The 13800-nt window shown below is 36.4% G+C and overlaps 1 protein-coding gene across 1 annotated transcript in view; it reads right to left on the bottom strand.

Moving 5' to 3' along the window:
* Nucleotides 1–749: 749 nt before the first annotated feature.
* LOC116166175 (probable G-protein coupled receptor CG31760) overlaps nucleotides 750–13800 on the bottom strand; it is a 56206-nt gene continuing 43155 nt past the window's right edge. The window contains exons 5-9 of the mRNA XM_031481037.1: nucleotides 13417–13631; nucleotides 6062–6200; nucleotides 2090–2195; nucleotides 1946–2042; nucleotides 750–1882 (exon numbers count right to left, since the gene is read on the bottom strand). Of these exons, the coding sequence (XP_031336897.1) occupies nucleotides 1344–1882; nucleotides 1946–2042; nucleotides 2090–2195; nucleotides 6062–6200; nucleotides 13417–13631 (1096 nt within the window). The 3' untranslated portion in view covers nucleotides 750–1343. The remainder of the gene's footprint in view (nucleotides 1883–1945; nucleotides 2043–2089; nucleotides 2196–6061; nucleotides 6201–13416; nucleotides 13632–13800) is intronic.

The raw sequence follows: 13800 nt of genomic DNA, 5'->3' as shown, positions 1-13800 counted from the left end.
CTATGGTACAAGGATCTAGACGATAAAAACAACTTCGCTGTGACATAGAGTGTTTTGGTGGGAGATGTTAATCAGCACGTGAATGTTTTGGAATTAGTTGTAGGTCATAAAAATTAGGATAACCTTAGAGAATGCATTATCTCCGAAGTCATCGATTACTTCATTTCCTTAGAACATTTTTATCCTTTTCGTTCATGATTAACATATCCGTAAGTAAATGTTGTTTATTTAAAATAATGCAACTCTTGACGAAGACAAGATATAGAAACTTGCTTTCACCAGTTTAACCGGTTTAACTAAATACGTCTTGGGGAAATTATGTAGCTGGCTACGTGTACTATATCCACCTGCATGTTGGCTTGGGTTTCGTCCGGATGGCAGAGGATATTTTGAACTACTCTCGAGGCTGCTACCGTTGATTAATTTTTTTTTCTCCCAATACGGCTTGGTTCTTTCCTCGTGCGCAGATTTGTATATGGGCCTTTGTTGTTATCCGAATGAGGTTGTTAGTACATTTAGCGCTATTTAGTGCGAGAGACTTCTTTATCGGTCTACTTTGGCATACTAAACCATTTTGTTCAGAGCAAATACTTCAAATCCTGGACATCAGAAGTTACACGCGCTGCTCCTAAAATATCCGACATTACATGCTACAAGAAAATAAACTGTTCTATGGTTAGTTTATTTCTCCACCTCTTATCATAATATATATTTTGTTTATCAGAAGACAAATTATAATAGCATTTAGATGAACTTTTTTTATTTGTGTCTTACAACAAGGATATGGATTCACTTAAATCAGTTAACATATAACATATTATTACAATAAGTAACGTAAAGGCTCAACTTGACACCTCAATATTCCATATATTAACAATATTGCAAGGGACAATGCGTTAACAGATAACATTTTCAAAGCTTTTCTATTTACATAAACAAAAGTATTTATTATCCATTTGTTCAGCATAAAATGATATGCATCAAGTTACCTCAATACTCGTCTCTTAGGTTTGGTAGAGGTAAGGTGCATTCAGGTAAACAATAATTAACATTATAGTTGTATAGGTAGAGGTTTACATTAACGGCGTCTTTATTACAAGAGTAGCATACAGATGGTAAATATCGGAAAGACACGGGTATAAAAATCAAAAAACTGGCTATACTTACGGAATGCTGATATGCCTATAGGTTTGACGGAAAACACCTCAACTACATTTAAACGACATTGTTTAACGTAAACATTGCTAAATAAACCCAAATCTGTCAATGGAGCTCGATTGTGACAATTTTGAGTTTGAAGATGCAACGTTCCCTAAATACGTACAATCAGTAAAAAAAACTCACTAAACCGTTACTTCTTCAGTAAATCGGCTCTTATCATCTAAATTAATCACAATGGCGTGGGTTCTTGCATGACCGGACTTAAGAAGGCGGCCGTTGCGATCGGTGCTATTGGCCTCCGATTGATCGTCGCGGTTCTTCAATTCTATTGGAGAATCTCCAGAAGAAACGCTGTCTGCAGTTACATCCTTCAGAGATTTTGTCGATTCCCTTATTGCACTTCCGCTGGGATTATTATCAATAGTTTCGGAAAAAGATACACTCTGTCTTTTAGTCTTTGCTACAGCGGTATTGTCTTCGGTGGAGTCAGGGGATGATACTGTAGCGCAAACAAATTTATCAGTCACTACACTTAACATACTATTGAGTTTACAATTACTTCGCGCCGAACTTCCGGATTGATCACAGTCAAAGCGTGTGGCAGCTGATTGCATAGCACCAATTTTGGATGCAAGGTGCCGATTACCTACACGAATATTTTTTTCTTTGAGCAATTCCAATTGAGTGTATAATCGTATAAATTCCTCCTGAATGTCCTCATCTGTAATTTTTAAGTGTTCTATTCCGCCCATCGACGAGTTAGTACTAGTGTACTGTGAATTACCTGAACGTGTTTTACCCAAAAACTTTGAGGTTTGGGTTTTTGGCAATGCACCTGAGCCATTTTCATTTTTATCTTGCCCTTTGAACACCATGTATGCCTGAAGCAACAAGACTACAATGAACGTTAACCTCTTGCGCTACATACCTTGCTGCCAAAAATGAGACACAGTAGAAGAGTGACGGTCAGTTGGGTGTGGCAAAAGAAGATTATGTAGAGCAAATCTGGATTTGCCGGTTTCTGCAGGAAAAACCTGAAATTATACAGTTACAGTTATACAGTTCCCGCTTTCGTCTTGTGTTTAAAATATAACTTTGAATTCCAGAAACAAAGCTGGTTTTAAAACACTAGAAAAGGTTTACTGAAAAGTACATGAAACTTTGAAAAGCTCTGGAAGTGGGCTAAAAAAAACTTTAGAAATGAAACTCTTGGTAGAATATCGCCCTTGAAAGAACGAACTCGAAGTGTTCGAAAGGGTTTCTGAAAGGCACAGAAATGAACCGGAAGCACCACGAGGTAAATAGAAAGCGTTCAAAAGGGGTTAAAAATAGGTACGAGAATGGCGAGTTACGCTTAAAAGAGGCGCTTCGGTTCATAGAAGTGGAATGTGGAATGGGATCGAACCCTACCAATAGACACTAGTTTAATTTTGAGTAATAACCCAAGTTGTGACCCCCCCAAACCCCTCGGTGGTGTATGACCTTTATTCAGAATAAAAATCATTATCAATTATAGGTTCTATTGATTTAGCACAACGTTATAGATCTTTATTGTGAATGAGGAGTTAATTTTGAGTAATTACCTGTCACGTATGGAAGCGAGGTAAAGGGTTTGCAGGAAAAATTTAATAGAATTTTTAGAAGAACCAGAGAAGGATTGCAGGATATTTTAACGCAACCCTCAGGAGATTGAAGGGGATAATTAGAGGGTCCTCAAGGTAAAAAAAAGCAGTACCAATAAAATTTTAGATCATGGCATTTGAGAGGAATCTCAGGATACATTGAGAAGAATTTTTATTGTAAGATATTTTAAAAGAAACCTCGGAACAATTTGCAAGCGGTTTATTAAGGGAAGTCTTATATTAATTTGGACCATGTTCAGCCTTTTAGGGAGACTTCTATAGATTTTGCACAATTTCTAAAAGAACCTCAGGAGTAAAAATTTCAGAAAACATATCAAAGAAAATTTTAATTACAGGGAATAAATTGGGGAGCTGAAAAGAAATTTTGGGAGATTTGCAGAAAACTTTTCAGGCAATTTTCACGCAATTTCAATTAGATCAATGCAATTACAAGAGTCATTCAACTAGGATTAAAAAAATATTTTAAGAACGCCAGAATATTTCAAGAAAAGACATTAGCTAATTCTAGGAGAACTTCCAACATGTTTTGCAATACTGCCTCATACATATATATTTTAGGAGCAACGTTAGGAGCATTCCAGAGGAATTTTGGGAAAATGTAGGGGGGGGGGGTAAGTAAGTAACATTGCAAATTGCAAAAGGGTAAATTTCGAGCCAAATTTTAAGACAATTTCCGAAATAATGCAAATTTTCAAGAAGATTTCAGAAAATTTGTGTCAGGAATTTTCGAAAATGTTTAAGTCAATTTCAAAAAAATTGAAGACAATTCAATGGAGATTCAAAAATCCATTTACAAAAAACCATAAACCAAAAGTGCGCAGTGTACATGATTTCTGTTTCATAGTAATCACCACAGGATCTGTAGGATCGGTAGTCGCCGATAGACCGCATCAAGTAGGGAACCCGAAGTGGAATGGAATCAGAGGAAACACGTTCCCTCTATTTTACGAGGTATCACCAAAAGTGAAAAGTTTCCTTCTTCTGAAAGCTCCAAAAAGCTGCAAATTAGTTTCAAAATAAGTTCATCAAGAGGCAAGGAAGGGAGAGATAATAGTTTATTTTTGAGTAATTACCCATCAAGTATGGGAGCGAGGTAAGGCGGCGAAGCCGCCGAAACCGAACTTATAGACCATGACCAAGCGGATGGACTAATTCGTATCAATGTAGATAAGGCATTTTTACACGATGGGCTGAAACGCTTCATCTGAAGCCTATATGGTCTATCTGGAATTAGATTGACTTTTGCAATTGATAAAGTGAAATGCCAGCAGTTAAATTCAATTTGAGCAAGAAAGTTGAACTGCTCCCAATGCAGTTGATAAAACCCTCTTCTTTTCGCTGGGGAGCATTCCATACGTTACAGGAGTTTCGAGAAATCGGTCTTAAATGTGACTCGTTAAAGGTGATGTATTCAGGGTAGTGGGAGCCCCAGGGACTAGCCACCCCTGCACACTAGATTGGTGTCGGACTCCGTGGAGTTGCAAATCGCTGATTTTTAGAATCAAAAATTATATTTGTGCTATTATTTCCTTAATCCATAGGTGTTCAACCTGCACGAGAAAACCAGATTAGATATGTGGGTGTAGTTACCCACAGTTAACCCATCCCCCCCTCCCTCCCCCGGTGGTGTATATTTTTTAGAATTAAAATCTGTTAAGTTTACAATTTAATTACGGGTTCTATTGAATTAGCATATCCTTGCAGAATTTTATTGTGAATAAGGGCCTCCCATCCAACAGAGAGTAGTTAATTTTGAGTAAGAATCTATTACGTATGGAAACAACACATGAAACATTTTATGGAGGTTGTAAAACTTACTAAAAATACGTTTTTAGAGAATTTTTAAAAGAAGTTATAACGCAACGTTCAGGAGATCCCAGGAAACTCAAGGGGTCTTCAACATAAAAAAAACAGTGCTAGGAAAGTTGTAGGAGCACATCAAGACAATTGAAAGGAATCTCACGATACTTTGAGGAGGATTTTAATTCTAAGATACATATTTTAAGAGAGCCTCGGAAGAAGTTCAAAGTTGCAAGGATTTCCAGGAAAGACTAGGGAGATTCTAGGGATCTTTTAGGATGATCTCAAAGTAATTTTACGAGATTTTCATTGGAATTCCATTAGAATTTCAAGCGAACCTTTGCATGAATTTGGAATACGTTCAGCTTTTCGAGGCAAATTTCTATAGATTTTAGGAGTAAAAATTTCGGTTTTCAAATAAATGGAAACGTTTAGAAGAATTTCACAAGAGTCGCATGGGAATTTTAGAGTACCAGAACAATATTTTGGAGACATATCAAAGAGAAAAAGCATTATGCGGGTCACTCTGTAATTGGGCGCAAGCCTGTTGAGGGCCCAGAACAAGAGAGGAATAATAAATAAATAAATTTAAAAAAAGAATTTCAATTATGTACAGAGAAATTCTAGGATATCTTCAAAGGAATAATTGGAGGAATTTAACAGAAAGGGGGAAATTGGCAGAAAGTTTTTCAGGGAATGTCAAGAGAATTTGAATTTTAAGAACTTCAGAATATGAGCATCCCAGTGGAATTTCAGGGGGATTCTTAAAAAACCACAGAACACCACTAGGGAAATTTTAGGATAATATAATAAAATGTGAGTATATTTTCAAGAAACGTGAAAGGGGATGTAAAGAGGTAATGAGGATGGTCTGTGAAATGGTGTTTAATGAATGGTGAAGAATACATTAAGTAGGTTTGATGCGCGCAAAATAAAGGTTTAAAGCGAGCATTAAGTGTGGGGAAGGGTAGAAGAAAGGGTTGAAGAAGCGAGACAAAGGCGCAAATTGGATTATGGGTCTTGTAGATCGCATCAATGAAAATGTGGGGAAATGCAGAATTTAAATTCGCAATGTAACGTGGTACTGAGCACTCTGTTCCTGGACGATATTTTAGTCAACAATATTTCAGCCCTCTATCGCAAATACTGCGCAAATATATTTAAAAAGTGTTGTGCGCTTCCAAAAAGTGCTGGTAGAACAACATCTTCGAATATAAGAAAAAGCAGACAAGAGATCAGATTTGATAGGATAGGCCGGTCACCTTAACTCAAAAATCTCCAAAGCGCATCAAAAACTACCCATTCGATTTGAAAAGGAAAAAAGTTCATTTTTATATATTGTGCACTGTGCAGGAATAAAATAATTAATCGATAGTAAAGAAATAATGCCTAATTTTCAACTGAAAAGTTAATCCAAAACCAAAATCATACATATTAAGTGAGTAACTACTACTTACATTGAGATGTTCAGAAAAACGGACAATAAAAATTCGTTGTAAATAGCCATTGAGATAAATCGACTTTCGTTGAATTCTGATGGAGCTTTGCGAACTACGATGCACAGGCGTATTCCCCACATCAGGAATACGACTTCCACTAAAAGAAAAGAAACAAATCGTAATAAATATGCTTTACTATTTCTAAAAACTATCCACTAACACGATCGCTACAGCAGATTGTGAAGCTTTAGGGATTTTGCGCTTTGTCATTTCATGACATTTGAAATAGTGGGAAATATGTCCCAACCATAGTAACTTATGTGGGTACAAAGAAATTCTGCACTGCTACAATAGCCGTTGCTTTAAAATCGCTTTTGTACATCAAGGTAGATTTATATGAGGTTTAAATGGTTCCAGTAGAACGTTTAAAGTGCTCGAGCATGAGATTGGTTTTGAAAACACAAAGTATAGGGTTTAATTACTGCAAGTTAATTAAAGAAGGTATGTTTTCAGATGTATAAATTAGTAGATGTTGCTTTGATGTTGTCACTCGTAATTCCTGTCACGTGACTTTAAAATTCTCGTTAGTCTGTCGCAAACTTCAACCAACTATTTTCATAAATTTTCAATTACCTACTGTAAACAGCCGCTGGTTTATACGTAAGATGATGATTAACATGATTTAAGTGTTAGGCGCAAGTGAAATTTTAAAGGATGCTAGGAAAACGAAGCAGGACATTTCAATTTACTTTGTACATTATTTGGTGCCTCCGCTTTCAATTGCAGCAATTTCCACCTACTTCGCACCTGGATCTAGAACGATGCAGGAATAAGTGCCCGCAGCAGTATTCTTGTTCATTTCGACTGTTTTCGGATCTCTCGATTTACCCTTCGTTTAAAAGGGCTTTTAACATTACGTTTTCACTGTTCCATTTTTATCTTGGCCTATTCTATTACATCATAGACTATTCTTTTCGATTCTTTAGAAACCCACATAAAATCAAATAAAAGAAATATTGCGGTCTAATCTTCTTTCAAAGCTGCCATAAAGGAACGGACCACGGCGATAGAAAAAAATTCTAATTTGGATCCGGAATCTTCCACAGACGCCCCTTGTAGAAAAAATATATCCGACCCACATACCTACACATATTCCTGGTGACAGTGACGATGAAGGGAATAAAACCGGCACACATACTAACCCTATAGAACTGCTAGCAGCACAATGTATTTCAGAACAGAATGTCACAATGTAAGAACCCTACCTCATTAGGATTTAAAATTCATTTGCATCCTGAAATAAAGACCAAAATTGTAAAAAGGAATTACTAGGAGATTTCAATATGATCAATAACAAATTAGAAACACCATATCAAACCCTAGACGAATACCAAAATGAAATTCTACTCCATTACTTCACTAACGGTGCCAGAACAGTCGGTAGCTGAAAAAATGGAACTCACTAATCTCAAACATTATTAAAAACAATAGCAAGGAGAAATGTTCCCTTCTGCTACCTTAAATCTTCCTCCCAGACCAGAATTGAGGCTCACATGAATAATCAATATATAATTTTGATAAAAATTCAAAAATTCCCGTCGTAGAAAATAATAAAAAAGGAAACAGTTTTGATCCGGTGAAAGCAGTTGAAGGCAAAATCCGAGATGGTGATATTAAGGATCCTTCCGCCTTCTCACCTCTGAAAACGCCCCTGTCCTCTACTACAAGCTTCAGATAACTCTTCATCCTCCACAACATCCCGATGGCAAAACACTGCCAAATACTTGAAATCTTCCAAAATCCAGTCAAAATAACAGCAGAAGAAACTTTCTATCATCTTTCCCAAACGGGTCATCTGGTGGAATGGATGGATTACGACCCCAGGACCTATGCCAAAAAGTGAACGGAGCCATTCGGTTTAAACTTAAGGAATTTGAGTGACATCATCCTTTCCGGTCAAATTCCTAAAGAAATCGTGCGCAGCTCGTATACTCGTTTTTAATAAAAAAAAATGCGGAGGAATCGGACCAATTACCATTGGACTAACCCTTCGAGAACTCATTGCTAGAGTTTGTTGTATTCGTGTGAAAGTAGATGTTGGAAAGTAATGAAACTTCCTATTTCAGTGCTACTCAAGACCATCTTCCTTATGCTTCGGAAAATACACCCTCTCATCCGCTGAAGGTGCCCATCAAGGAGACCCTTTGTGTCCTTGAATCTTCCATCCATCCTCTCCGTACCACTCTATATGCGGAATTTATTGTGATTTACTTAGATGACGTGACTATTGATGGATCAACATCAATGGTATTAGAAGATATATTAACAATTCAGAAATCTGCTAATACTCTTGAATTGGATCTGAATTTCTCTAATTGTGAAATACACAATCTAGGCAAAATTTCTAAATTAGATAAAAGAAAATTCGATTTCTTCTCAGGAGAATTTGTCATCACTGGAAATGATGATTTAGAACTTCTTGGTACTGATATCCTTCCTGAAGGAATCCCAAAAATACTTTTAAATAAGAAAAACAAGCTAAAACTGCTGAGAGAGAGACTGGAACTACTGGACTCCCACCCCGCATTTTTAGCGCATTTTTGAAAAAAATACGCTATTATATTCGTTATTGCTGGCAGGCCGGCTGTCCGCGTGAGTTCTCCGCAACTACAATAGCTAGAGAATTCAAATTTTCACAAAAAGCTTTCTGCTATAGTGTAGATGTGCAGGCACTAGTCTATTTTGAGTTAGATTACTTATGAGATCGATAATTGAAGAAAATAATTTCGATATGGGTTTCGGAGGTGCTACCAGTATAAAAACTTATTATTTACTTTGTGATTTGTTTTACAAAATGAAGACGTACCCTCAATTGAAATTAAATAAAATTAATTATTTAACGCAGCCAAAATTACTCGTGAGATCGATAATTTTAAACTTCGCTAATAAAATACTGACCTGCATTACCAAAAATGCGCTTTAATCATGCATATGTTGATTTACAACTTGTTTTTATTAAAAACGCTCTCGGAATCCCGAATGTAATGGACACAACTACAGACTTGTCTTAATCTCAAGATCGGAGCAAAATTTATCATCCTCGTATATGCGGAAAATAAATCGTCCTCGAGGTCTAAGATGCTCCCTTCAAGGTCTTATCCCTCGTCATATCACACTCAACGATGTAAGAGTTTTCATTTCTGCTGGAACCCATTCTACTCTCAAACCCCACGGCATCTTTAGAGATGATGGAAAACGACCAGATGGATTGATCCCATGGACACACGGAAAGCAACTTGTATGGGATATTACATGTGTGGATACCCTATGCGCATCCCATCTTCCTCCAAAACTGCCGGAGGAGCTGCCAACAAAGCAGAAAAAGTTAAATCACAGTAATTCGATTTCCCCTTGCAATTGCCTTGATTTTTCATGTGTTTTATAAAGATCTACCATCGACTTATAATTTCATTCTTTTCTTTCACTATTTTTCCATTCCTGTTGTGACGTTATTTTCTTTACCGTGTAATCTTTGCTTTGGCTTATATTTGAATTACTATGTGGAATCCTTCTCGAATAACATTATGCGAACTCTTACCTTTATATAGCAATCCTTATGCCATCTAGGTGTTCACATTATAACCCGATCCTTTATTTGCGATATAGTTTTCTTTTAAAAAGCTTTTGTCTAGTGTTCTGTTGATTGGCGCGATTATTCTTCTCCCACTCACTGTCGACGCGCGCAGTCCTTGTTGAAGAACTCGATTCGATCTTGACTTGTATTTGAACTACACGCCCATTACACTTACTTGACATATTCGTCTACCTTTATTGGGATTTAATTAGTGGTGTTGTATTAAAATTAGTGAAGTTTTCTCTTATCATCTTACTTCCAATTTCGCTGATGACGCATTGCTGCGGATTTATCTTACAAGTTTAAGGCCGTTTTGCGGCTACTTTCGTACTCCCTAAGTTTTCTTACTTATTATTTTGGTTTTACCAATTGCTTCCTGACTGTACATTGATATTTTGACGTGGAAACGCGAATACCCGATTTTCCATATGGTGCAATAGAATTCCATTGAAGTTTCGACGCCATTACAATCAAAAACGCTCTACATATTTCTACCTTACCGACTGAAGAATTGACTGAAGAATCACCTCCATTTCATGTGAAACCGATATTTGAACTGCTGACCCAATTTTACGAAGTTCGTTGACCTACGATTCATTCCTCCGAAACGCAAGTACTTAATTAACGAGACGTGTGGAGTTGGTACTGTGTAAATTTTTTAATTAACGTTATGTATTTTACTTTGAAGAACTTGCTCGTGTAATTTCTTTTGAATTGATAAGATTGCTTTGTCATTGAAGATAGATTCAGTTATTTTATTTGTACATTTTTATCGTATTTTTCTCTTAAAATTTCATGTCATTTTTTTGATATCTCATACCGATTGTGAAAACCAACCCTTAGTCGAACCAAATTTTGTTTTGTTGTAAAGTCATTCGAATTTTTGATTCTTTTTAGTATTGATTGCAATTCTACGTACAAGAATAACCATTCGTGTCTTACGTTAACCATTGCTTATGCGATATATTGTGCAACGCGAATCACTACCCTTCATATATTTTTTTGTTTTTGTGTCTGACTGTTTTCAGATTTGCAGTTTCGCGTCCTCTGAGCTCGGAAGGTTGCGACCGGAGTTCAAGGTAAATTTAGTTATTTTCGTCGTTTTTCCCTTTTAACGTTTGATTACATTTTGGTTGTTGATACTAACGAGTTGTGATTATTACTTTGTTTGAAAGTCACTTAATGATTATAGCTCCGTTGTTTCTGCGGAAGCCTTTTGGATAAATATTTCCCCAGGCTACGAGTTGGCTTCTCATTTGTTTTATTAGAGATTATTTTAAATTCCCAGTTTGATATACTAGATCGATATATTACAGTGTCAGATTTGTGATATTTTGAGATCTTTGTTATTAAACTACCCGCATTTATACATCAAATACTGTTTGTTTTCCCCATAATTGTGTATTCCTTTGAGTTTAGTAAGGCGAGAACAAGGATCTCTTGGTCTGCATTGTTCATCCCTTTAGTATTCCTCTCTCTCTCTAAATTCATCAAAGACTAAGTGGCGCCTATCCGGATTACTTTTACTGTTTCCTTCCCTTTTTGGCTTATTTGTGTGTGTATAGAAGAACCCCATTTTCACCCCGACCCACCTCTACTTTGCCTGAGCTTACCGTGTGCTTATCTAAGGTAATTTCGTCACGTTGGCCCAAAGTGAACGTAACACTGTCTTCCACCTCAACAGACAGCTCTTGATGATCTGTTCCAAGTAACCTCTTTAATCCTGTCGTAAGTAATACCGCGCCTTCCTATCGTATCAAGCTTTTCTATTTCATTACATTGATTTTCCACCCACCTTTCCCTAGCTTCATTAGTTACTTTTCTCATCTCCGTATTTATTCTCCGATATTGTCTTCCTCCTCCTTGTTGATTTTGTACCTTCTTCCATCTTGGCTATCATTTCCTGATTGATCCAAGGCTTCTTTGATCTTATTCCTCTCTTATATCCCACTTTCTCTTCAGCTGCTTTGATTATTCTCGGCTTGATTCTATTACTTACACTGTACATTACGACTTTAAATTCATTTTTTCTTCATCCATTAATGTCCCCACTTCGCTCTGTCCAAAAACATTTGTCTAAGTCCCTTATCTTTCGTTCCGTGCTCTTTTCACGATTTTAAGTATAATTCTGTCTGCCATAAGTAGAATATGCTTTAGCCCTATGACTTACCACAGCCATAGATTACTTTGGTTACACACATGGGAAGTTCCTTGCTGACAATAAATCCTACTCCGTTTTTCCCTCTTTTTTACCACTCTAAAAGAACTTTGCGTCATCACAATTTTCCTGTCCTTATCCCTTCCATCTTGTTTCACTTGGCCGTTTGCATCGACAAATTTAAGCGGAGCTTAGCTTAAGAGTAACTTAAATTCCATGGCAACGATAGGTTTTTTAACGATAAAACTCGTATTTTTTTCCCCGTTTTAAGAACACTTTCACACTGGTAAAGCATAGTGGTCCACGTTCATTGCGTTTATATTTGGAGTAGTAAAATGTTGTGTATACGAAGTGTTCATAGATTTTTACATTAAACGGCAACCGGTAAACAAGTTTAACGACAATTAATTCGTGCTTTTCCTAACTACCAAACTTAGTTAGTTAATTATTTTTTTGAGATTTCCCTATTGCGGAACATTGGTCACAATAAACCAAAGTTTAACTATGAAACCTCCTTTTCTTGCTTCCATTCATTTTTACGTCGAATCTTGTGGGTACAATTCTCTTCGTCTTTTACAGACTTTCAGATCCAGTACAAAATGGAAGCTTTAGATGTTTCCAGATAAATCAGCTTTCTAATTGAGATATATAACTTATGACCGATAAACACCAACAACTTTTGTCTCATCTTGGATTACCACACAGAGCCATTTTACTTCCAAATCTGAAGATGAATCTAGTGCACGGATAGATGCTCTACCTTCTGCAAATTTAGGAACATGTTTTACAAATCGCCGTGTATTTAAAAATTGGTTCAGAACCTCTCATGTTCCAAAAGTTATAGCAGATTTTTTCAACATAAATGATATATTGAAACGTATTTTTGTATTAAAGAGATTTATTTCGGCAGTTCGAGAGGATCTTTTGATCGCAGTCGTACTAGTGACAATCAGTGTCCGCCATCAAAAATATATTAAGACGATCTTAAGAAGTAATAGTTGTTCCACTAATTATCTACCTCATTATCAGGTAACGAAGAGCAGGTTCTTGTCCACTGACTTTGTTCTTTCAAAAGATTGTTTACAAAATTAGTCTTTGATCTTTATAAATCATCCCCAATGAATTGTAAACGGAACCGGAAAGGTTGCTATAGGGACAGTTACGTATTGACGGTGTATTAACACTTGCAAAAAGAAATAATCTACATAATAATAGGAAACCGTGTCGTTTAGAAGCTTTGTACAGTTTCTTCTTGAAAGAAAATGTCTACCTGCTTACAAATTTTATTAAACTGTTATTTCCGTACACCTATAACGACGGCTGTTCGCGTGCTAAAAGCTCTGTTTGTTCAAATCGTAAAAAATGCAATAAACGTCAATAAGGAATGAAACCGTTTTCATACATACCAGCAATTTGTATTGCGAGCATGCTTTATTGAATGCCATAAGCATGCGTGGACATTTACGTTTTACTTTGAACTATATTTACAATTTGTGCATACCTATGTAAAGTGAAAATGTCGACGCTAACATTAAATTTAATCTCCAATAAAATATTGAAAAGTTGCAAAGCGACACTTACTTGTAGTAAAGGAGTGATCCCACCAATCTGTACGGCACAAATATGCTTTCAAATCATCTGCTGTTCTCCCGACAATAACAACGGGCGGTGCAACAAGAGTACGAATTATTAGGAACATGCTGAAGATTGACACGATGATCCCTAGACGTTTCAAAAGATTCACATCGGTGATCTTGACTGCTTTTGCTGAACGTACGCGAAAGATAACAGATATCCTGAAAAAATATGCACCTTTAGACAAGAAAAACCATATAAACCTCAGTTATTTTAACAATTCATTGTGATTGCTTTGTGAAGAATGCTAAGAAGCGTTAAGTGTAAGAGCAGCTAAGAAGAATTACTTCGAAGCTGAACTTCGCCTCAAATTTTCTACTAATTTAATGT

The sequence above is a fragment of the Photinus pyralis genome, unplaced genomic scaffold, assembly GCF_008802855.1.
Source record: "Photinus pyralis isolate 1611_PpyrPB1 unplaced genomic scaffold, Ppyr1.3 Ppyr1.4_LG3a, whole genome shotgun sequence".
Classification (NCBI taxonomy): domain Eukaryota; kingdom Metazoa; phylum Arthropoda; class Insecta; order Coleoptera; family Lampyridae; genus Photinus; species Photinus pyralis.
This window is presented reverse-complemented; position numbering and strand designations above follow the sequence as displayed.